The sequence below is a fragment of the Ascaphus truei genome, chromosome 2 (genome assembly GCF_040206685.1).
Source record: "Ascaphus truei isolate aAscTru1 chromosome 2, aAscTru1.hap1, whole genome shotgun sequence".
Classification (NCBI taxonomy): Eukaryota; Metazoa; Chordata; class Amphibia; order Anura; family Ascaphidae; genus Ascaphus; species Ascaphus truei.
This window is the reverse complement of record NC_134484.1, coordinates 159,639,778-159,662,661: the sequence shown is the minus strand read 5'-3', so window position 1 is coordinate 159,662,661 and position 22,884 is coordinate 159,639,778. Positions and strand designations below refer to the sequence as shown.

Genomic DNA, 22,884 nt, shown 5'->3' with positions numbered 1-22,884 from the left:
AACGAAAGGAAACAGGTTTTTGCGTGTGTCTAAATACAATTACATGACCCATATTATTGAGGAACCAACCAAGAGAGGGGCAATACTGGATTTGGTAGTGTCGAACAATGTTGAAGTAATAACAAATATTCAAGTATAGGAACATTTGGGTAAAAGTAATCATAACATGGTCTCATTTGAAATACATTATCAAAAACAATATTACTTGTGTAGCCTTGTTTCCTTCTGAATACAGTATAACTACCAATGCTGTATAACCTGTTGGCTCGCAGGGCCTAAGCCTCTGCCAAGGAGAGCCTGGGGCAATGGATATGTATGGACTACCTCTTACCAAATGCAGTGCCCCCAACTGCGATGGCTCCCAGCAGAGCGGGAGTTGTTCCTCGCAGGACAATAACACAATACTACTCACACAGCATGTAAAAGAAACAGTAGCTTTACTAGCGGTAACCATAACCCTGCATGTACTGCTGCGGCCGAGTTTAATCGAGCATTTGCCCGTTCTCGGCCGCAGCAGTAACCTGGTGCGCGCCGGAGGGTGCCGGGCGCGCGCCGAAGCCTCGGAGGAGAGGCCCGCCGATCGGGGCTTCCCCCTCTCCTTACCGGGTCCGCCGGGTCCCCCGGAACGTCCCGCCGCCGTAAGAAGATCCACGCGACACCAGGGCTCCCTCGGGGAGCCCTGGGCACGCGTACAGGCGGCACAGGCACCCGATGATGCGTGACCTGAGGGAGTGCGGCTCGCAAGCCGGGACATTTCCCGGCTTGCGGAATGAGCCGCACTCGGATAAAGTGTGCCGCCTGTGTATCATAACCTGTAATCAGTATTACTCCTTGAGGAGACACAATAGCTAACGCGTCTCGCAAGACGCGACCTTTCACCGTGTTCCCACACCGTGTCCAACACCCCACAACCCCCAAATGTAAGTGTGTGTGTGTGTGTGTGTGTGACTGCATAGCCACTAGTATGAGCAATGTTATAGTTGGTGCACTTTGATGGATGTTGCGCTCGGGCCTGCAAACTGTCTTCACAAAGGATCCGACGACGTGGAGCTGCCTGTGATGTCCTCTGGGGCGATCCCACCCAGAGGGCTGATGATGTTCCTGAGGAGGTCTGGTCCCAAACCTCTGGTTGATGATGTGACAGTCTCTGTGTCCCTAGCTTCATTCACTAATGTGACAAGTTCCTATTCTATGGCTTGTCCCTACATTAACTGTAACTGACTGTGACTCAGGGCCTATCTGGGCCTGGGGGTATTCGGGCCTAGTGTAGAGGCTACTTGCCTCTCTACACACTAAGCTCCTACCTATTCACCTTCCCGGTCTTCTCTGGCAAGCGTGCTCCCCTGCGCAAACTCCTAACTTCTCCCTGCTCAGTCTCTCTGCCCTATTGGCTCCCGGGCCTCACCTTGTCCGGCTGAGGCTCATGGGACATGTAGTCCCCTGCTCTAAACGTCCTCTGGTTGGTCCATGCTTTGTGCGCTACCGCAACCACTTGCTGCGCATGCGCGACCTCTCTTGTGTCGCCGTCGCCTACGGGACTCGCTGCGCATGCGCGAATACCAAAATGGCGACGCCCTGAATGCTCGGGCCACAGCGGAACCTCCGGTGCACCGGAGCGCTCCCTGCACACTCTGCAACCGTCCCTGACTCTCTCACCACAATGGAGGTGAGGGTCAGTCTGGGGGACCTGGCTACACTTGGGACCAACAAAAACTTTAAACTTCAGAAAAGCAGATTTCAATAAACAGAGGACTAATCTACAAAGAATAAATCGGGGTGATATTTTTGCAAGGAAAAATGTGGACGATAAATGGGCACGGTTAGAAAAGCACACTTACCAGTGTTTACCCTTTGGTAATAAATATAAAAGAAGCAAGTCTAAACCAATATGGCTAAATAAATAGGTAAGAGAGGAAATGGAAAGGAAGAGACAGGCATTTAGATTCTTAAGGGTCTATCCACTAAACAGTGATAAGTGGTTTAATGTTTGTTAAATGCCCTTATTGCGCGATACTTCCATTCTTTGCTTCACAAAACAGTAATAACAGTGCAGTATTGCGCTATGATGGCTTTTTAACAACCTTAACAGTATGAGGGATAAAAAAAGTCACCCAACAAGCCAAAAACCGCTTTTTTTTTGCCAGTAATAGCTATTCACTAAACTGTGATAAGCTTATCGAACTTTAAAATCTTGCCATATTTTGTTGGCACTAAACATATTACAAGATACATTAAAGCATTTTAAATTTTTTTTCTGCACAAGATTGATACCAGAGGCCAGGGGGACCCACGGAGACCCACGGGGACTCCAGCGGATGTCAGGGGGTCTTTGGGTTTACAGTGGTCTCCGGGTGGACCCTGGGGGTCTCCAGGTGGTCCCCACTGGTGTCCGGCGGTCTCTGGGTGGTCTCTGGGTGGTCTCTGGTGTCCTGCGGGTGTCTGGGGATCTATGGGTGGTCCCCGCAGGTTTCCGGGGATCCCAATGGGTCCCCGGCAGCCTCCGATATCAATCTTGTGCAGTAAAGTAAAATTGCAGCCAGTTTCATTACCTAACCGCTCAGGTAATGAAAGTGTTAAAAATCAGACACTGCATAGTTGTTGGTACAGGGTGAGTGAAGCTTATAGTTGCCCCAGGGTGGGTGTTTAGTCCTTGCTGGAGGGTGGCAGTAGAAGTTAACCACTTCATTACCTTGGGGTTACAACTGATAAGGTAATGGTTACTTCTACTACTGAAGGGGTTAACTCCTCCCGCAACCTTCCCGTAGGCTTAACCACTCATTCTGGGCAAAGTATCACCTTCACTCTCCCCCTCTGTTCCCAATAAACCAGGCCCTATATCTCAGGAAGCAAGGGGTCCCAGAGGCTGACAACAATGTGATTCAGCTCAGAAGACCTCCAGCTCACGTACACTATTAGTAAAAATTCATTTAAAGTAGCTTCATAACCGTAGCGGCTACTACGGTTATGATTAATTTATTATTTTTTTCATACTAGTGTATGGGAGCAGGGGGGTCTCCTGAGCTGAACTGCATTGATTTTAGCCTCAGGGACCCCCTACTTCCGAGATACAGGCCCCAGTATGGGTGCCGTTGTCCCACTGCAGAATTTAAATCCCCTGGTCACATGACGTGGAAGATTTTAACATTGTAGGAATTCAGGCACCACTTACCGGGGCATGTATCTCAAGAAGTAGGGAGTCCCTGATGCTGGAGTCAATGCGGTTCAGCTCAGGAGACCCCCTGCTCCAAGACACTCATTTTAAGATTAATATTGAAACTGTATGATCGCCTGCAAGAGCCCTGCATGGAGACGCAATGTCTCCATGCAGCTCTTCCAGGCTGCAGTTTCAATCAGGTGCCAATTGCTAGGATTTATAGCGCGATAGCATTTAGGAAAAAAAGAAGTCATTCGATACTGCTTTTTTCTCATCGAATTTTAAAAAACTTGTTTTTTTCTTGGTGAATACCATTTTGCCATTATGTTTTACTGCGCCATAAATCAATGCAAAGTCATTCGGCAATGCTCTGATTTTATCACAGTTTAGTGAATAGGCCTGTGACAGAGCGGCCTGTAGGCGAGGTCAGACACGAGTCCACACATGCACTTTTGGGAAAACCATAATATTAGTAGTTTTATTCGCCACAAAAAAATAAAATAAAAACATTGGGGCTACTGCTAAATCTAAAATTTGTCTCTCTAATTTCTATATTTTAATTTGATTCACATCTATATTCATGTGATTTCAAATTTTATTCCTATCTTTATTCATCCCATTTCAGATCCTATTTGGGTCTAAAAAAGTCAAATTAAAATCATTAGATTTTCCTTCCTAATGCAAAGCTGTTTTATTTAGTTCAAAATGATAGTTCAAAATGTCAATTGAACTATAAACTAATTGTCTCTCTATTCTTTATTTTAGTAACACAACCAACCATAAATACATTTATTTATCTGTTGGTTTATAGATATAACCCACATTTAGGGTGTTCTACTGTATTTAATTTATTAAATACATTTGAGGTTCTGTTTAGTTATTTCATTTGATGTTTAGTGTACAGTATTAGCTAGATTTGGATAAATTGTTTGGAACTGTTAAGGATTTTATCATAATATGTATAAGTTATGTATTTGCCGCAAGTTAATGATGCACTTTTAAGGCACTTTCTGCACTTGCAACATGCTAGTGATGCACTTTTTAGGCACTCTGTATGGATATTATGCCATTAGCATTTTAATAGCCGTTTGCACATAATAAGAGACAGCTGAGATAGTATACATGCGATGAGGTTGTAAGGGTACATATACTCGGCGTAATCAGAGTCCTAACACGAACCCCAGAAGAAGTCGACAGACTGGCGAAACACGCTGGGCTTTTTGGACATTGGAGGCCACCGTACCAACCCATCAGCAATCCAGCATGCTGATGTCAGAGATCCCAGATGGTCTGCTAGTGAGAGGAACAGGCGAAGAAGACTGCACACATGTGAACATGCAGGATGGGCAGGATGAGCAGTCGAGGAGACCAGAGCAGGGTTGGAGTGGGCCCCAAGTCATTCCCTCCATGCTACCTTTGGGGAGATTGTGAGCTTGAGATTTCCCCTTAGTGTTGCATGTGTTTGAAGTAAAACGTTAATGCACCATATTTTTGCATCTGTGTTTCTTCCTTACATGACAATATCCATGGAGGTTTAATTCAAGATGTTCCTGTTCAACGGAGTGTGTTGTGGCATTTGAATTCAGTGCTGGTATCATCCAGTACTATATCACCTATATACACACCATTTGCACTATTCACTGTATCAGTTTGCGCCACAGACATTATTTTTTCATTTAACCACTGACCGTAAAGGCTTTGCATACACTTTCACTTCCAGGCATGTTTAAATCATCAGTCAGAGACCTCTGTTTCTTGTGTACAGCCTGGAATTCTATTGCCCTCTTTTTCATGGACACCTTCTATACTCCAAGTGTTTCTTTTAGTTTTGTAATCTCTTAATCTTTGACCTCCAAAAGCTTTAGAGCTTGTTCCATTTTATTTTTGAAATATTCAGCTTGATCCTGCAATTTTTCTGTTAGAGCCTCAACCTCTTTTCTGTGCTTGCTCTGAGTTTGCATCAATGCCTCCATCATATTTTGCAGCTCTGCCGATTTTGTCGCTAGGGTCGCAGCAGCTTCAGTTTTGCACAGCTGTTTCTCCTGGTGTATTGACTTTTGGGAATTGAGCAGCCTCTCTGCTCCTCCGGCTCTAGTTTCTGGACTGCCTCGTGCTCCCTCTCATACAGAGTTACCTGGCCTCTAAGCTCCTCCTCCAGCAATGCTCTTGTTATGCTCAGTGCTCAGAGCATTGTTATACTCAGCCTTCAGCTCCTCATGCTGCTCTGAATGGACAAACTGGGTACTCAGATGCCCCTGTAGCACTTGCTGCTTCTCCTCAGCATCTGCCTGTTTCTCCTTGGCCTCCTGAAAACTTGCGCGCAGACCTTGCAGCTTGCTCCGCAGCCCATCTTCTGCTTGTGTGCGCTGCTCCAAGGAGACACGTTCTCCTTGCAGTACTTTCTCTATATTCTGCAGTGCTTTCTGCACTTCTAGGTTTTCCAGGGCCAATTGATTCTTCAACTCTTCTGCTTGGTGAAGCTTCTCATCTCCTTCACTGACCTGGTTAGTCAAATCTGCAACCTTCTCTTGTAGGTTTTTCTTCTCTTCTATTACAGTTTCTATAGTTTGCCCGACCTCTTCAAGGGCATAATAATATAACTTTAGCGCTGCGGTGAGGCAATGAATCTCCTTCTGAGAGACTTCCAATTCAGCCTTTGTCTCTTCATTCCTGGTGGCAGCAGCTGCATTTTACCGCTCAAAGTTAGTCCTCATGTCCTGGAACTCGCTCTGCAAGTGACGCTTTGTCTTCTCCAAAGATATACACTTGGCAATCGCTGCAGACAGACCCTTCTGTAGCTCAGTCTTAGTTTCTTGCTCTTTAACAAACTGTTTATGGAGGAGTTCATAGTCATGCTTGACACTTCACAATGCATCTTTAACTTGGCCCAAAGACTCATTAACATTTAGCTCATCTTTTTCCTTTGCCATCTCCTTTTGAATCCACACCTTCATCACTGGATATTCTGCCATTCCCAGGAGAATTCCACCAGTCCCTATAGGCTGCAGGACATCTTGTCTCCCATCGGAATTACGATTTCCTGATGTCGCAGGCTCATCCGCTGAAGTTGCAAACTTCTTTTCTTTTTACTCTTTTTTTTTTTTTGGTAGGCTCTGAGGCATGAGCAGTACTGAGCTCACTTTCCTTGCTTGAAACGTCTGCATTTTCTCCTCGTCCACCATGTGTTGCTTGTTGTAGACAATCTTCCTCATACTGCCATACTCAAGAATGTAAGGACACGCCTCTTCCAAGTGCCCTTTGGTCCTCGCACTCCATACATCCTATGGGCATTTTGCTGTTGTGCCTTGCTTTCGCTGTGCAGCCTGGACTTCAGCAAACCATCAGTTAAAACTTTTCATCTACCTTTTCTTTTAGAATCAGTACTTTGCCTAGGTCACCGTCTGTATTTGTTTCTCTGCTTCAGCGTAGCTTCGCATCAACTCTTCCACACTTTTCCTGTATAAACTACAATCACATCTGGTAGTCCTATGCGGTGTGGCAGACTTTACTTCCAGAATCAGTAACACTTGTGGGTCACCGTCTGTATTAGTTTCCCTGCTTCAGCGCAGTTTCGCATCATCTCTTTCACACTTTTCCTGTATATACTCCAATCACATCTGGTAGACCTATGCGTTATGGCAGACTTTACTTCCAGAATCAGTACCGCTTGTTGGTCTCCGTCTGTATTTGTTTCACTGCTTCATTGCAGCCATTTTGAAAACTCGCTGTTTTTTTTCTCTCTCTCTTCACACACCTGGTGGTACAGACTTTACTCCCAGAATCAGTACCTCAAGTGGATCATCGTCTGTAGTCGTCTTGCTCTCTTTTCTTCCAGAATCAGTACTGCCCATGGGTCACTGTCTGTTGTGCAGCCTGGTTTTGTTGCTTTATCCAGCGCAGTGATCCTCGTCTTTCTGCCTGGATTGTGGCTCTTTATTCTGGTGCCCTCTGCAGGTGTTTCTTCTGTCAACCTCTGGAGGTGCGGTATCCCACTTCTAAAATCATATGTAAAGGCACGGCCTGTGCGAGGTCGGACATGAGTCCACACATGCACTTTTGGGTAAACCATATTATTAGTGGTTTTATTTGCCATAATAACAACAAAAACATTGAGGCTTCTCTGCTGTGTGGGGCTTTGAGTTCCCCACTGTTGCCAGGCAAAATCCTCTGGTCAACAAGCCTCGATCCCTGCGGACAGGTGCTCTGTGATCTATGATCCTCTCACAGAACCTCCAACAGGGACTCTGACAGCAGCTACTTCCTGCTTTTTATCCCTGCTCAATCTACAGTAGTGTTTCACATATCAGCTGCATGAAACCCGATACCAGTGCAGTTTCCTGACCTATAAAGGGAGTTTAACTCCTTGATTCCCTTACAATGCCCCTTAAAGTCAGAAGGGATGGCAGCATCATATCAGAATTATAAGGAATGTAACAATACAATGGATAATGAAAAAAGGATTGCAATAGAAAGTTAGATCAACCCTAAAAAATGATTTAAGTACCTAAATAACAAACAAATTAGGAAAGAAAATACAGGTACCTTTCAGTATGAGATGGGCCGACAAATTATTGGAGATAATGAAAAAGCTGAGCTATTAAACAGATTATTTGCCTCTGTATTTACCAGGAAAGAATCAATTGCAATAGTAGTGCTGCAGGAGGAAGCCAAAACCTCTATATTAACAAGCAATTGGTTAACTGAAGAGGAAGTTCATAGGTGACTTGATAAATTAAATTATTATTAGTAATAGTCAGCATGAATTTATGAAGGATAGTCATGCCAAACTAACCTTATTAGTTTCTTTGAGGAGGTAAGTTGGAATTTAGATCAAGGTAATGCAGTTTGATGTGATGTACTTACAGATTCAGCAGCCATTATTCGAACACTTCACGCTTTGTATACCTCGGAATACCCATGTCATGGCGCGGGATTTCTTCCAACACTACCGCCTTACGACGTGAGTGCAGACGAGTGCAGAAAATGGCATTTTAGTGTTCTGGTTTTTAAAGACCTGAAATTGACACAGTAGCACAATAGCACAGTACTGTACACATTACAATTCATTCATTTCATTGCACACAAAGAAACAGAATCCATGAAATTCAAACAAAGCAACCGCAATAAACACAGGTGCCTGGTGTAATTGCCGCGTTAATGCCTCGTGGAATACAGCAGAGCCCACGAACACGGCTCTGTGATTTATTCAAATAGCGGCCGCTGCATCTGTAGATTTGGCAAAGGCTTTTGATTAGGCTTCACATAATAGGTTAGTGTACAAAATAAAACAAATTGTACTAGGTAAAAATATTTACACCTGGATTTAAAACTGGTTGAAGGATATACAACAGGGAGTTGTAATAAATGGACATTTTCAGGTGGCGCTAAAGTTGTGAGCGGAGTACCTTAAGGATCCCTGCTTTTTAACTTGTTCATTAATGACATTGAGGTTGGCATAGAGAGCAAAGTCTCTATCTTAGCTGATGACACTAAATTGTGTAAGTTAGAAGAATCAGAGCAGAATGTAATTTCTTTTCAGAAGGTCTTGGGTAGACTGGAAACTTGGGCAGGTAAATTGCAGATGAGGTTTAATACAGATAATGTAAATGTAAAGTTATGCATTTGGGAAATAAGAATTAACAGGAAATTTACAAATGAAATTAGGATAAATTAGGAAAGTCCTTGATGGGGAAGGATTTAGGAGTGTTCTTTACGGTAAGGGCAGTCAAACTGTGGAATTCATTACCCATAGAGACAGTGATGGCAGATACAATAGATATTTTCAAAAAAAGTTGGACATCTTTTAGAAAGGAAAATTATACAGGGATATACCAAATACGAAAACATGGGAGGGATGTTGATCCAGGAGTATTCTGATTGCCAATATTTGGAGTCAGGAAGGAATTTATTTTCCCCATAAGATATCATTAGATGATATTTCTCTGGGGTTTTTGTTTGTCTTCCTCTGGATAATTATACTGTAAGTACAAATATAGGATAAAGTATCAGTGGTCTAAATTTAGCATACTGTAGATTTAAATTTATGGACATGTCTTAATTCAACCTCATCTACTGTGTAACTCTATTACTATAGATATCTAAAGAGATAGATAGATGATAGATAGATAGATAGATAGATAGATAGATAGATAGATAGATAGATAGATAGATAGATAGATAGATAGATAGATAGCATATATTATATAGGATAGATAGGATAGATAGAACATAGATAAAATGACAAAGACACCTGACATAACCTGTATCTATATGATTTTTTAAAGAGAAGGTTTATTAAAAGGTTGCATGTTCTTTAAATACAGTAAACAGATCCTGATCTTCCCTGGTTGCAAGCACATCAACATTCATACATATATGTACTGGTGTCTCCTGTTTTGGTAGTCAATGGTACACAAGGGCTTACATCTTTTTTTTTTTTTCAACTTTTTTTTTTCATCTTTTTCTAAGCATACAGCAGTGTGAAGACATTTTTTGGCCCATATTAGCTGAAGTTACCACATTACTTGCTGATTCTTATACACATGAAACATCGACTCAGGGGGGGAAGGGTAGTGACACATTAGGGGAGACACATGTGGGAAGGGGGGGGTAACATGGCAGGGGGGCAGAGGTAGGGTAGGGGGGGTGGGGAGGGGGGGTTGACCCGTATTCCACAACTTCTTGCATCTCTTTGGGGCATTCGGCTCGTGTTGTGCAACCCTGTGTTGGGCGGTTCCTTCCAGTCACCTCTCTGGTCTGTATCTGGGGCTCGCACCCACCGCACTACCTTCTGGAACGCGTCGAAGGAGAACTCACCTTCCATTATTACAGCCAAATGGTGGCATTGCTCACCCCTGTAATGTCAGTCTGTGCTAGCCAGGGGAACCAGACTTTTTGGAAATTTGCGCCAGTGTCATTGACCAAACTTGTCAATTTCTCCATCTGGCAAACGAACCAAATTCTGTTCCGAATCTTTTCTAACGATGGGGTTGTATTTTGCTTCCAGAATGCTGCCGTCTCACACCTCACCGCCGTCGCAAAATGAGCGACCGATTTGTTTCCTGCTCTCGACAGGCCCTCTAGTGGCCGATTTAGGAGAAATAGCCAAGGGTCTAGAGGAATTTCGAGGCCCAAGATCCTCTCCAACCAATTCTGAACCTGTTCCCATATTGGGCGCAGTCGAGGGCAAGACCACAGCATGTGCAGCAGGTCTCCGGGCTCTCCACATTGTCTAGGGCACAAGGGGGAGTAACCCGTGACAAATTTTGATAATCTAACGAGTGAGATACCACCTCATTAACACCTTATATGAGTTCTCCTTCAACGTCGTACAAATCGATGTTTTTGCTGTCGCCTCGAGTATGTCTGTCCAGTCTTCGTCCTCTAAAGTCTCCCCTAAGTCTCTCTCCCAGTGGGTCATGTAGTCAAGACATGTGTTGGGGCCGACCCCAGGATCGACTATCTCTCTGTACAGCCGAGACGTAAGTCCCGAAGTATTGTGCCCACGTGCACAGAGCGATTCGAAATTCGTCACTTTAGGACGGTTCTTGTATTTGGTGTAAATTTCCCGGATCTGGAAGTATCTAAAAAATTCTGTGTTGGGGATGCCTTTGTCGGCCTGAATTTGCATGAATGTTTGAATAGTGCTTATGCCCTCCAGAGCCCTCAACCTCCCGTACCCCTTCTGCTTCCAGAGTATAAAGTGTCCCTCGTCCAGCCCTGGAGCAAAATCTGGGTTGCCGAATAGTGGTGTCATCAGAGAGTATCGATTGGTTAAGGCGCATTTAAATTTAGTGGCTTCCCAAACCGAGAGTGAGTTAGTCATTGAGGATAGCGGTCTCGAGATTTTCTTTAGCCTAAGTTTTGGATACCAAATCAGGTTCTGAATGTCCAATGGGGCACACAGCTCGCTCTCCAGCTCCACCCATCTACGCCGTTCAAGATCTGTGTGCCATTGGATAATTTGGCTCAATTGTGCCGCTCTGTAATACGAGAACAAGCAAGGTACCGCCAGTCCGCCTGCTGTTTTGGGTTTTAGCAGTGTTGTTGCTCGTATCCTAGCTTTCCCATTGTTCCAAATAAATTTAAAGATCTGAGCCTGCAAGTCACTTATATCCGCTCTATCTATGGGTATGGGGAGTGTCTGGAAAAGGTATAAGAGTCTGGGCAGAAGGTTCATCTTTACGCTATAAATTCTTCCAATCCAGGAGATACCGAACGTCGCCCATTCCTTCAGCTCCCTTCTCAAAGATTGTAAGAGTTTGGGGTAGTTTGCCTTATATAGCGATTTGACCTCCTTCGTGAGATTAACTCCCAGATATTTAATCATCTTGGGTTGCCAATTCAGATTGAAGTTAATCTCTATTAGTTTTTCGGTAGTTTTGGGGAGGTTCAGGTTTAGCGCCTCCGATTTTGATTGGCTGATCTTAAACCCTGAAACTGAATTGAATTTATCCAGGAGGTCAAAGAGGTTGGGTAGGGAAACTAGGGGCTTTAACAATGTCAGGATAACATAATCCGCGTATAACGCGGTTTTGTACTCCTGAGACTGTATTCGAATTCCGTGATGTCTTTATTACTGCAAATGTGGTTTTCAAGTGGTTCCATGCATAGGGCGAACAACAGTGGCGAAAGTGGGCAGCGATGTCTTGTAACACTTTTAATTTGAAGCGAGTCTGACGGGTACCCCTGATGGACTACCCGCGCTGTTGGATTTGTGTACAGCACTTTGATTGTCCGTGTTACCGTTTCCCCCATTCCAAATGCTGCAAGCGTGGCATCCAGGTAGGGCCAGTCGATTCTGTCAAAGGCTTTTTCTGCGTCTAAGCTTACAATCATTCCCGGGATCTTGTTGGCATTTATGTAGTCTATAGTATCAATTATCCTTCTAGTGTTATCGGCCGCTTGCCTACCTGCGATGAAGCCAACCTGATCTGGGTGAATCAGCCTAGGCAGAATCGAACTCAATCTATTGGCCAGTAATTTAGAGTAAATTTTAATATCTGAGTTAATCAAAGATATTGGCCGATAGCTTGGCCAATTGGTGGGATCTTTGCCCTGCTTATGAATCACTGAGATGGACGCCTGCAACATCATGTCTGAGAAGGAGCCCCCTATGAGAATATGGTTGAACATCCTCAGCAAGTGCGGGTACAGGATTCCTATATATTTTTTATAATACAAGTTAGAAAATCCATCTGGGCCTGGAGCTTAAGCAGGTTTAAGGTCAGCAACTACTTCTTGTAGTTCCTCCGCTGTAAACTCCTTACCAAGGAACTCCCGCTCCAACCTTGTCAGTTTTGGTAGTTCCGCTTTGGCTAAAAATTCGCCTAAAGCCTTACTTGTTTTAGCGTTATGCCGAACCTTCTGGCCATCGTATAACTTTGCATAGTAAGCTCTAAACTCCTCGACTATGTGTTTGGGATTGGCTGTTAACTCTCCCGTTCTAGTCTTAATCGCATGGATTGTGTAGTTGTGTTGTTTATTGCAAATTTTCCTAGCTAGCATGGTATCTGGCTTGTTCGATTTTTCAAAAAATGTCCTCTTTGTCCAACTCAGTGCTTTCTCAGCCTGGGAGGTAAGGAGGAGGTTAAGTTCTATTCTAACGTCCTTCAACTCCTTCAATGTGTCAGCGCTACCGGATTGGGTATGCTGTATAGAGAGCTACTCCCTTAGTAGTTTTGTTTTATCTTCCCTCGCTTTTTTCTTACCCGCTGCTATATTTATCAGGACCCCTCGCATAGTGGCCTTGTGAGCCTCCCACAAGGTGACGTGGGACTCCACACTGCCGGTGTTGGCTTTAAAGAATTGTGAGATCTCAGCTTTAATTTGTTGCTCGGTCTCTAGGATCTTGAGTAGAGACTCATTTAGTTTCCAGTTTGCTCCCGGGCTGACCAGCTTGATCTGGGAGCACCTCAGCTCAATTGGTGCATGATCGGACCATGAAATATCATGGATCCCTGAGTAGGTGATCTGGAGGACCAGTCTAGCTGACACCAAAAAATAATCGATCCTGCTGTAACTGTCATGTGGGTTTGAGTAAAATGTGTAACTCCGCTCCCCAGGGTGTTGTTCCCTCCAAATGTCCACCAGCTGATTCTCTCTGATCCCCTGTCGGAGTGCTGTGACTCCTTCCGCTCTGTCTCTATGTTTCGTCTGTGTTCTGTCCATGTCTGGGTCTAAGCATTTATTAAGGTCCCCAGCGAGTACTATACTGCCCTCTGCGACCCTGTTTAGGAGTGTAAAGAAAGATCTAAAGAACTTGGGTCATTCTCGCACGGGGCATAGACCGAGGCCAAGGTCAGGCTACTATTTTGTATTGTCCCTATCAGAATAAGATATCTGCCTTCTACGTCTCTTTTAATCTTATCTATTTTGAATGGGAAACTATTGTGCAGAAGTATAGCTACCCCCTTCATTTTTTCTCTTGCTGAGGTTAGATAAAACTGCCGATACTGGGCATCTAGATATCTGGGGTTGTGTCTGGCTCTAAAGTGTGTTTCCTGTAGGAACAAAACATCTATCTTCTTTTTCTTGTATTCAGAAAAGGCAAACCTCCGCTTCTGCGGACTGTTAAAGCCTTTCACATTTTGAGATAACCAGGTTACAGACATTGTGGTGTGTGTATAGATCTGCTTACCCTATTCTGTACACTGATACGGGTGACCTTGCCGGACGATGGCTGAGTTGCCGTTGGACCGCGTGGCTCCAAATTCTCCAGTAGTCGCTCCATGTGGGGGGTCGGGATAGGAGGGGGGGGGTACTCACATAAACAGACAGGGGAGACAACACAACATGTAGTGTAGACAGCATCATAATAGACAGAAACAACAACTGTTCTGAGCTTTTGCCAGACCTTGCTGGTCTGAGCTCATGTGCCCGGGGACCCTGTGACCTTGCATCCACCGCACCGTTTGTCTCTGCAGGGCTCCAGTTCTGTAGGAAGTCCACCTTCCCCGGGTCTTTCCCAACTGACCTCGATGTTCCCTGGTCAGTGTGGTCTAGGCCCATGCCTACTGCCAGGAGAGCGGAGCTACCTCTTAACCCCCTGCACTATGGAGCATTATCTTATGTAAAACTAAATACTCCTATAGTGTATGCCATTGTGTATCTCTTCCACCCAGCTTTCCTGGGAAACCCAACTTTAAAACTGTATGTCTTTTTCCCCCCATCTACACCCTTGTATGGGTTAACTAACCTGCTGTGCTAACCATGTGTTAACTTGTTTAACTGCCTATCCTCTTTTTTGTTTTGTTTTTTGTTTTGTTGTGCCCCCTTTTGTAGTTTTGCTCCTCCTATGTGTTTTCTTACCTCCCCCTTCTTTGCGTTCGTCAATCTATCTGTGCTCCCCCTGATCTCTTGTTCTTCCTCCCCCTCCGGTATGCTCCTCCTCATACTCCCCCTCTCCTCTTCCTCCCCCCCTCTTTCCTCCTTCCTCTCTCTGCCCTCAGCTCTCTCTCTTCTTGCCCTTTCCCTCCCCTCTTTTCTACTCCTCATCTTCCCTACTTCCTATCCTCCCCCATCCCTCCGCCCATTCTCCGCCCCCTAAGTATGGTGCCTGATGCTCCGTGCGATAGCTTTATCTGCTCTTTAGCCTACTATGGTATAGGACTTCATTATACTACTCGCCGCCAAGCCGCTCTCCTGGGCCCACCCCCCATCATCTCTTCTCCCCCCTTACCCCCCCGCCACGATCCGTCGGGTCCCTCGGCCGAGGAAAGCACGTACGTCTGCCTCAGGACCCCGCAAATCCCCCTCTCCACTTCCGGGTTGATCCATCGGTGATGTCAGTTCCGGGCGCCCGGACTCTGACTGACGTCAGATCCTGTTGTCCTCGGATTGGGTAAGTGGGGCCTCCCTCTTCCTGCTCTCCTCCCAGAACTCCGCCTCTACATCCTCCACTCCCGCCCACTTGCCTGGCATCAGTCCGTTCACGCCTTTTGCAGGGGCACCATGTTTGCCCGCGAAGAGCTCCCGCTTCTTCCTCGGCACCACGATGCAGGTTCAGGAGGCGCCATCTTGGTGGCCATTGTCTCTATACAGGAACAAGGTATTCCCCACGCTTCTTGCAGGGGTCCACTGGCGTTAACTTCACTGGAGGATGACAATGAAACCGCTTCAAACTGCAGCAGCAGGGTTTAAATAGAAACTTTGTCCCTACGCCCAGAACCCGTGGCATCCCAGGGGGCAACGTGCCACCCGACCAGCCAGGGGCGCCGGGGGTACAACTAGGGGGCATTAGCCAAGCCGATCCACCATCCAGACCTCAGGGTTTATTTTTGTTGTTGGCTTTCCTGTTCTCGGCCGCCCTGCTGACTCAGGAGGTTTCTGCTGTCGGGTGCTGCTCTGGTTGCGGCGGGAGCGTGTCCTTGACTCCTAGGGTTTGTAGGAGTGCTGCCCCCTCGTCTAAATGCTGCAGTCTGTGGGCTTTTCCATCTTTGATAACGAGGAGTCCAAATGGGAAAACCCACCTGTAGCGTATGCCCCTCTCTCTCAGCACTTTTGTTAGGGGGTGTAGCGCCCGTCTTCTATTGAGTGTAGTGGGGGATATGTCCTGATAGACAGAAAATTTCACTCCCTCGAACTAAAGTGTGGGGGATGTCCTGGTGATTTTACTTAGCGCCTCTTTTATTTTAAAATAGTGGATGCGCATGATGACATCTCGCGGGGGGTTGTTGGGAAGAGGTTTCGCTCGCAAGGCACGGTGGCATCTGTCCAGTTGGAGCTCAGAGGGGGATTTATCTGGCAGAAGGGACTCCATCCACCTCCCCACAAAGTCCTCGATGTCCAGGACCTCCTCTTGCATGCCTCTCAGCCGGAGATTGTTTCTTCTGTCCCGGTTTTCTCCATCTTTCTGCTTCTCTTCTAGTTCGAGCAACAGTTGTTTTATGTGGGTTAATTCTTGTCCTGTGTGCTGGTGACACTCCATAGAGACGTCCATCTGCTGCTCCAGCTCGTGGGTGCGTTCTCCTATCCCCTGTATGTCTTTGCGCAGCCCATCTATTTCACTATGGAAAAAGTCCTTTATTTCGTTTAAGAATTTTGTCATGTCCTTCCGTAGGACGGGCTGCATCCCCGCTTCCTCCTCTGGGTCTCCCCTGCCCTGCGTGGAGTACGTGTCGGAACTCCCACCCGCTGACATGGCCATCTCGTCCCTGGTCTTTGCCTGCTCTGTGTGCCAAAAATAGGATCTCAGATCTAGGGACTTTCGCTTTGTGCTTTTTGTCGTGGCCCGAGTTATTGGCATAGCCGCCGCTTCAATGCTTCTGAGGGTATGTTTTGCGCCGAGTTTGGATGGGTTTTTGTGGTATTTGTTAATTTAATTGCGCTGGGGATCGGAGGAGCTTTCAACTTAAGCTGCCATCTCCCAATCCGTCGCGCATGCGCCTCAAGGGCTTACATCTTATTAGCATAGCGCTATATAAAGGACCCTATTGTACCATCCAAGTACTACACCCTTGAGGAAGGAGCATTAGTGTTCCGAAACGCAAAGAGTATTCATTCTTTGAGCTCTATGAGAGTTCCTGTATGTTTGCTAAATTGATCCAGCTTATTGCCACTGAGATCCCCCGCTTACGTCATCAACAAGCGTGCCTTCTATCGATCGACATAGATGCCGACCGAAGGGAGAGAAAATCAGAGGAAACCAGCTGGGTGCAAACTGTCATTTCAAAACAGGATCACATCAGAACACCTCACCAAGGAGGCAGAGCATCCATCAGGAGGACAGGAGCTCTGTGAAGTTTGGACTACCAAGTGTCTCCATCTGTGGATATGACATGCTGAAAATAACTTTTAATGTGTGAGTATGCATTTGGATTATACTCATGTATTTTAAAACATTAAAATGTATTATACAATTAGACGAGGTGGTGCTGTGCTTTTTTTCATGATACAGTATGTTATTATGTATGTACAGTATGTATGTGTATATATAAAATATATTACGACCGGATAAACTACAGGTATAAACGATTGACCCACAACTGGAACAGATTGGTATATTAGTAGGAGAATAAAAGTACAGAATGAGGGACAAGCCAGAGTCAGATGATGGTATATTTGCCCTATTTCTCTCTATCCCTCTGCTTTGTAGCTTTCTCACTCTGTCTCTCTCTCTTTCAACACATCAGCAATATGTCTCCTTCTCTGCTGCTCTGCTATGCTTTGTGTGTCTGCCTCACACCCATGTGCCACCCTCCCTTCCCATGCTGACAAATGCAACATTTAGACACAAGGGGATAGAGAGGAAGGAAAATGCTTCAAAATCCAAGCCCGAGCAGGAATTGAAAATTAGGTTTTGTTTCAGTTTAGATTTGGCTCGGGTACAAAGATCCATGTTCACATACCTGGTACTTAAATTTGGGGAACACCCAGATAGACTTTTAGGGGGGGATGATTTCTAGGAATCTCAAACTGCCCCGTTAGTTTATGTCTCAGGAGTCAGGAGGATATTTCCAACTTTACTATAACAGTGATTAGAAGATTACAATACTAATTACAATAATTTTTTTTTTTTTTAAGAAAAAATAAACTTTAGGCTTTTCGTTAACATTTACTTTAAACAATGGGAACATGTTTCTGGACATAATTTCATTTTACTTGTGGTGTTATTTTTGTTAAATATATCAAAATGAAAAAAAAAACATTTTTCTTCTAGTGAGCCAAGTAAAATATGGTGTCTGGTGCTTGAATTTGCCATGCAAATGGCCTCTTTACCACCTTCATTACAGATGATGTGAATGCCAAACACATCACTTTTTGGGGGACATCCCTTATAATTCTTTGTATCTACTCAGAGATTATTATAGATATGTCACTAATTTTACTGTGATTTAGTGAGTTTGGATCACAATCATGTTTTTTCTATATTTGAAAAGTTGAAAATTTAACCACATATTCTTTATTTTTGTTTCCTTTAGATCCAGATTTTAAGGACCTTGGAGTTCTAAAACCATTGCCAGGTTGGTAGACCTATTCATACATATTTGACAACTACTGCATCCTGATGTACAAGATACTGAGATTTGAATTTATTATATTTATCTTTCTATTCTTGTTTAATTTAGTTTGTGAATTTGAAATGGGTGGATCAGAAGGAATAATAGAATCTGTGCAAATTGTAAAGGAAGGAAAGGCATCGGCGGATGAGGCCGTTGATTGCAAATGGTATATTAGAGCACCGCCACGATCCAAGGTCAGTTTTCCAGCTTTTATTTTTTTTAACTAAATGACAGTAAAAAATAAAACTGCATCAGCCAATATACTAATCTTATGCAGATTCTAAAAATCTAAATAAATCTCCTGAACATCACCTTCAAGTGCAGAAAGACACCTCACAGCCCATTGTCATCATTGGGAAGGTTTTTTTTGCAGAAGATGGTTTAATAATTAGGGACCTTCACTGTATAGTTAAAGATAATCCAGGAATGGGGGAAGGGGGGAAAAGGGAGGGGTGAGGGATGCTCCCGCATCAGCAGGTATAAAGTAAATGAGGAATAATATGTTAAGCCGGGTACCGGTGCAAAAGAGGAAAGGGTATAATTAAGGCAGAAGAGAGAAAAAGTTCCTCCTTGAATGCACTCGGACAGGCTAGTGATAGATGATAATGAGTGTATTTAAAAACCTTTTAATCACAGGAGAAGGTTAAAATGAATTGTATCGAGGGGCATGGTATATATGATATAATCCAAGGCCAGCCCCTGATAGGCAAACAAACAGAGTCGTCCTCAATCGTGAGGAAATATAGGTATAACAACACCTTAATGTGGGACTATGTCGCTTAGATAATCCCCTTTACTATAATACCAGATCTAAGGGCCCATAAACCATACGGAGATCCTTTTGTCAATAATTAAATGAACCTAAAATGATACAGGTCACTGAAGCTAAGTCTGGAGGGTAATTATCTTACAACGAATGGACAGATGGTGTATATCTGGGTGATGTCCCTAGTCCACTAAAGCGGTGTGTACCATAAATAAACAAAACATGGTGAAAACAATAACAACACAACAAAGATGATAATCAAAAGAAGAAAACTCAACCACCATGTGCATATAGTAGTGAGATGCGTAGCTGAATAGTGTATGAACTCTGCAAAGGGCAAGCACAAAGTGTGCTAACGGAGACGCCCTGAGGCACGGTTCAAAGACGTATCCAGTTATAGCCTCTATGTACTCATTGATGTTTAATGCAGAGATCAAAATCACAAATAGCCTCTCTGGAGTCCGGTAGTTAACACTAATCAGGCCCAATAGTTATAAATGGCTGGTAGGTACATAGGGTAAGGAACACACTGACTCATAAATCATTTATAGTCTCCCTCTAAACTGGTAAATACAATGTATACACAGTTAGGGCTGATACTGGTCAGTGTACAGTACCCCTGATTCCACCCCTCTTATATGCATATATTATGCTGGTAGCCTGAATGGTAGCTATGGCAGTATGGAGACATAGCAAACATAACAATGCACAGAAAACATGTCAGGACAAAAGAGTGTCCTATGTCCTAATAAACATGCTACTTAGCTCTTGGGTGCATTCAGAAGCCATTACACCATCGTTGGTAGAGGGAGACGGCAGCATAATATCAGGGGAGGGATGTTCCGGTCTCGAGGCAGCAGCTACAGTCACGGAGGCGCCATCTTTGGTGCGGTGACGTCACCACGCTCGTAGTCACCTGACGCACGTTTCGCGCGGGATCGCGCTTTCTCAAAGGTATGTGCACGCTCATAATGTGCACCTTAAGTAGCTAATGGTTGCCACAGCGACCATTGGGGGCGTGTCTCCCCTTGGTCGCTTGCTTGCCTGAACTGCTGCACTGTCTGTTTCGCAGCCGGCTTTATTGAGTGAATCGTATCATGACTTGCATGTATCTGGGGGTATTGTTGACCCTATTAATAGACCAGAGTGCAGTATCATCGTCCATATGCACCCCAAGGTATATAAATGCCATGTGTGTCATATGGATACTGCGGATGCAGATAAACCAAAGCCCCAATAAAATTGTGCCATATTTTCCTAGTGGTTCTCCTTAAAGTGGCAGTATCACATAGATGCAGTAGCTATATCCTTACCCCAACAGAGTAATAGAAAGTCCAGTACCCCTGACTATGACACTTTGTGACAGAATTAGTACACGGGGTAAAATAAAGGGAGGGAAGGGAAGGAGGTAGGTGATTCTCCTTAAATAGACTATGTCACATAAATACAATAGCTACACGTTTGCCACCGTAGAGGGTTGTTGGGGATCCAGTACCCCTAGTTAAGACACATTGTGATGACTTGGGGTATGTGGTATGTGGTAGAGGGGAAGAAAGAAAAGGAGGTAGGTAGCCCCACTTCCATCTGCCGTGGCAAAGCAATATCTGCCCGCTGATGGTTATAATTGAGGTCATGGGTATCTTAAGGAGGGTGGGTATTAGCAGAAGGGGAAGCGAGAGGTCAGAGTGCGTACAGAGAAACCGTCCGCCTCAGGAGGCAAAAAAATAATATATACGTATATATATATATATACATATATATAGATATAGGTGAGGCAGGATATTATCACTGGATGATATTTAACACACTCATTAGTGTGTATGGGATAGGGTAGGCAGGTCACAGGGACATCATATAAACGGGGAAAAGAGAAATTCCTCGTTTAGTCCTCTAGGGACTAGAGTGCCCAGAGTGTAAATCCAACGAGATTCCAGTCATAGAATCTCGTTGTCCCAGTCCCCTCCTCTGCTGTGATTGGATACAGCTTCAATCCCCACAAATTGAATAACTGAGGATAGTCCTTGATGTTGATTGTGGACGTGGTTAGCAACAGGGGTGTCCCGATGGTTGCGGATATCCCCTAGATGCTCAAGTATTCTGTGCCTCAACTGTCTTTTTGTTTTTCCAATATATTTTTTCTTGCAGACACAGACAATCTGATAGACCACGCCCACAGTTCTACAATTAATAAACTGGCGGATGTTGAAGATACGTGTTTCATTCCAGTTATTAAAGGTCTTTGTAGAGAGACAGGAGGTGCATGCAGTGCATTTGTGACATTTATAAAAGCCATTTGATCTGTTGGCAAGCCACGTCCCTGTAGATGGTCTCTGATAGTGGCTATGTACCAACAAATCACGTAGACTACTGGCTCTCCTGCTTACAATGGTCGCCCTCTCGTTCAGGACCTCTCTCAGATCCACATCCTCACGTAATACGTGCCAGTGTGTGTTCATAATGTTGGTAATTTCTGGCCATTGGTTGTTGAACGTACCAATGAAACGTATCACTTGTTTTTCAATAGGTGATGTGGCTTTGTCATCCAGCAATGTATTCCTGTCAGTGTGCCTAGCTCGTTGATACGCTCTCTTAATGACCCTATTGCTATATCCCCTTTCCATGAATCTTTGTTTCATGGCTGATGATTGAGTTTCAAAGTCCTCGTTAGAGGAACAGTTCCTCCTCAGGCGTAGAAACTGGCCAGTAGGTATCCCCCTTAGCAGATGTTTCGGGTGATGGCTATCTGCTCTGAGGAGGCTGTTCGTAGCCGTGGACTTCCTATGGAGGGACGTTGCCAGTGTCCCATGAGTGGTTTTTGAGATTGTAAGGTCGAGGAATGTAAGGCTCACCCCCTCAACTTCCACTGTTAATCTGAGGTTCAGGGGGTTGGTGTTCAGCTCGCCAATGAACGTGTCAAGGTGCGTTCTAGTGCCCTGCCATAGGACAAAGATATCGTCGATATATCTGATCCACAACAGTATGTGTGAGGTATACCGACGATAGCGTTCCTGGAAAACCACCTCCGCCTCCCACCAGCCCAGATAAATATTGGCGTAGGTGGGGGCGCAGGTGGTCCCCATGGCGGTCCCACGAAGTTGATGATATAGTTTGCCATCAAAGGTGAACACGTTATGTGTCAAAATAAACCTTAGAAGGTCAAGGACTAGTGTGTTATGATTACTAAATTCAGTTGTCCTTTTCTTCAGATAATATTCTACAGCCTGGATGCCCCTCTCATGTATAATTGAAGCATTAGCTATCGTCACCAATGACTTTAGCCAGGTGGTGAACTTGTCTGATACAGCTCTCAGTGAGGGCCAAATGTCTGTCCTGCAAAAGGGACTTTCATTCTCCCCCACTGAGAACTTCTCCAGATTTGACTGGATAAAAGATACATATTTATTCGGCCGTAAATTATTATTGCACAAATTCTTTAAGAGACGGGCACAGCAGCAACTTAGAGCAGCGGGCCAGGAAGACTTTGACGACCAATATTTGGAGGACATTAACACCTTAGCAGCATTAGAGGAGGAATCCCTTAGACCTGTGGGGGAAGGTCCCTTCACTACAATGAGATCAAAGTCTAAATTTACTCCGGGTCTTGAGACATGCCATAATGTTGCTACATTTATTGGTCTAGTTACGTCAGATATTGAAAACCTCCAACCAAGGCCCTCCCTTAGTAACCTCAGTAATCAGGAGAGATTATCTCTGCGGGAATTAAAACAGAATACCGCAATCACGATTAAACCCTCAGATAAAGGGGGGAACATCGTGGTACTAAACACCACGGATTATGTGAGAGAGAATTTGCGCTTATTATCCGACCGCGATTGTTATGCTATCTTGAAATCAGACCCCACCAACAATTATCTGAGTGACCTGAAGCTTATTTTGGATTCAGGCATTCACACTAAGTCACTATCTAAACAAGAAAGTATGGCGCTCCTGAATATGCACCC

The 22,884-nt window shown here is 44.6% G+C and overlaps 1 protein-coding gene across 9 annotated transcripts in view; it reads left to right on the top strand.

The window, feature by feature from the left end:
• NETO1 (neuropilin and tolloid like 1) overlaps positions 1-22,884 on the top strand; it is a 287,874-nt gene that overhangs the window by 113,683 nt on the left and 151,307 nt on the right. For 7 of the 9 annotated variants that reach the window (XM_075585452.1, XM_075585451.1, XM_075585453.1 and 4 more), the window contains 2 exons: positions 18,076-18,117; positions 18,223-18,350. In XM_075585452.1, coding sequence (XP_075441567.1) covers positions 18,076-18,117; positions 18,223-18,350 — 170 coding nt within the window. Of the gene's footprint in view, positions 1-16,766; positions 16,970-18,075; positions 18,118-18,222; positions 18,351-22,884 lie in introns of those variants that run through there. The other 2 variants (XR_012799089.1, XM_075585459.1) reach the window with 2 other exon arrangements.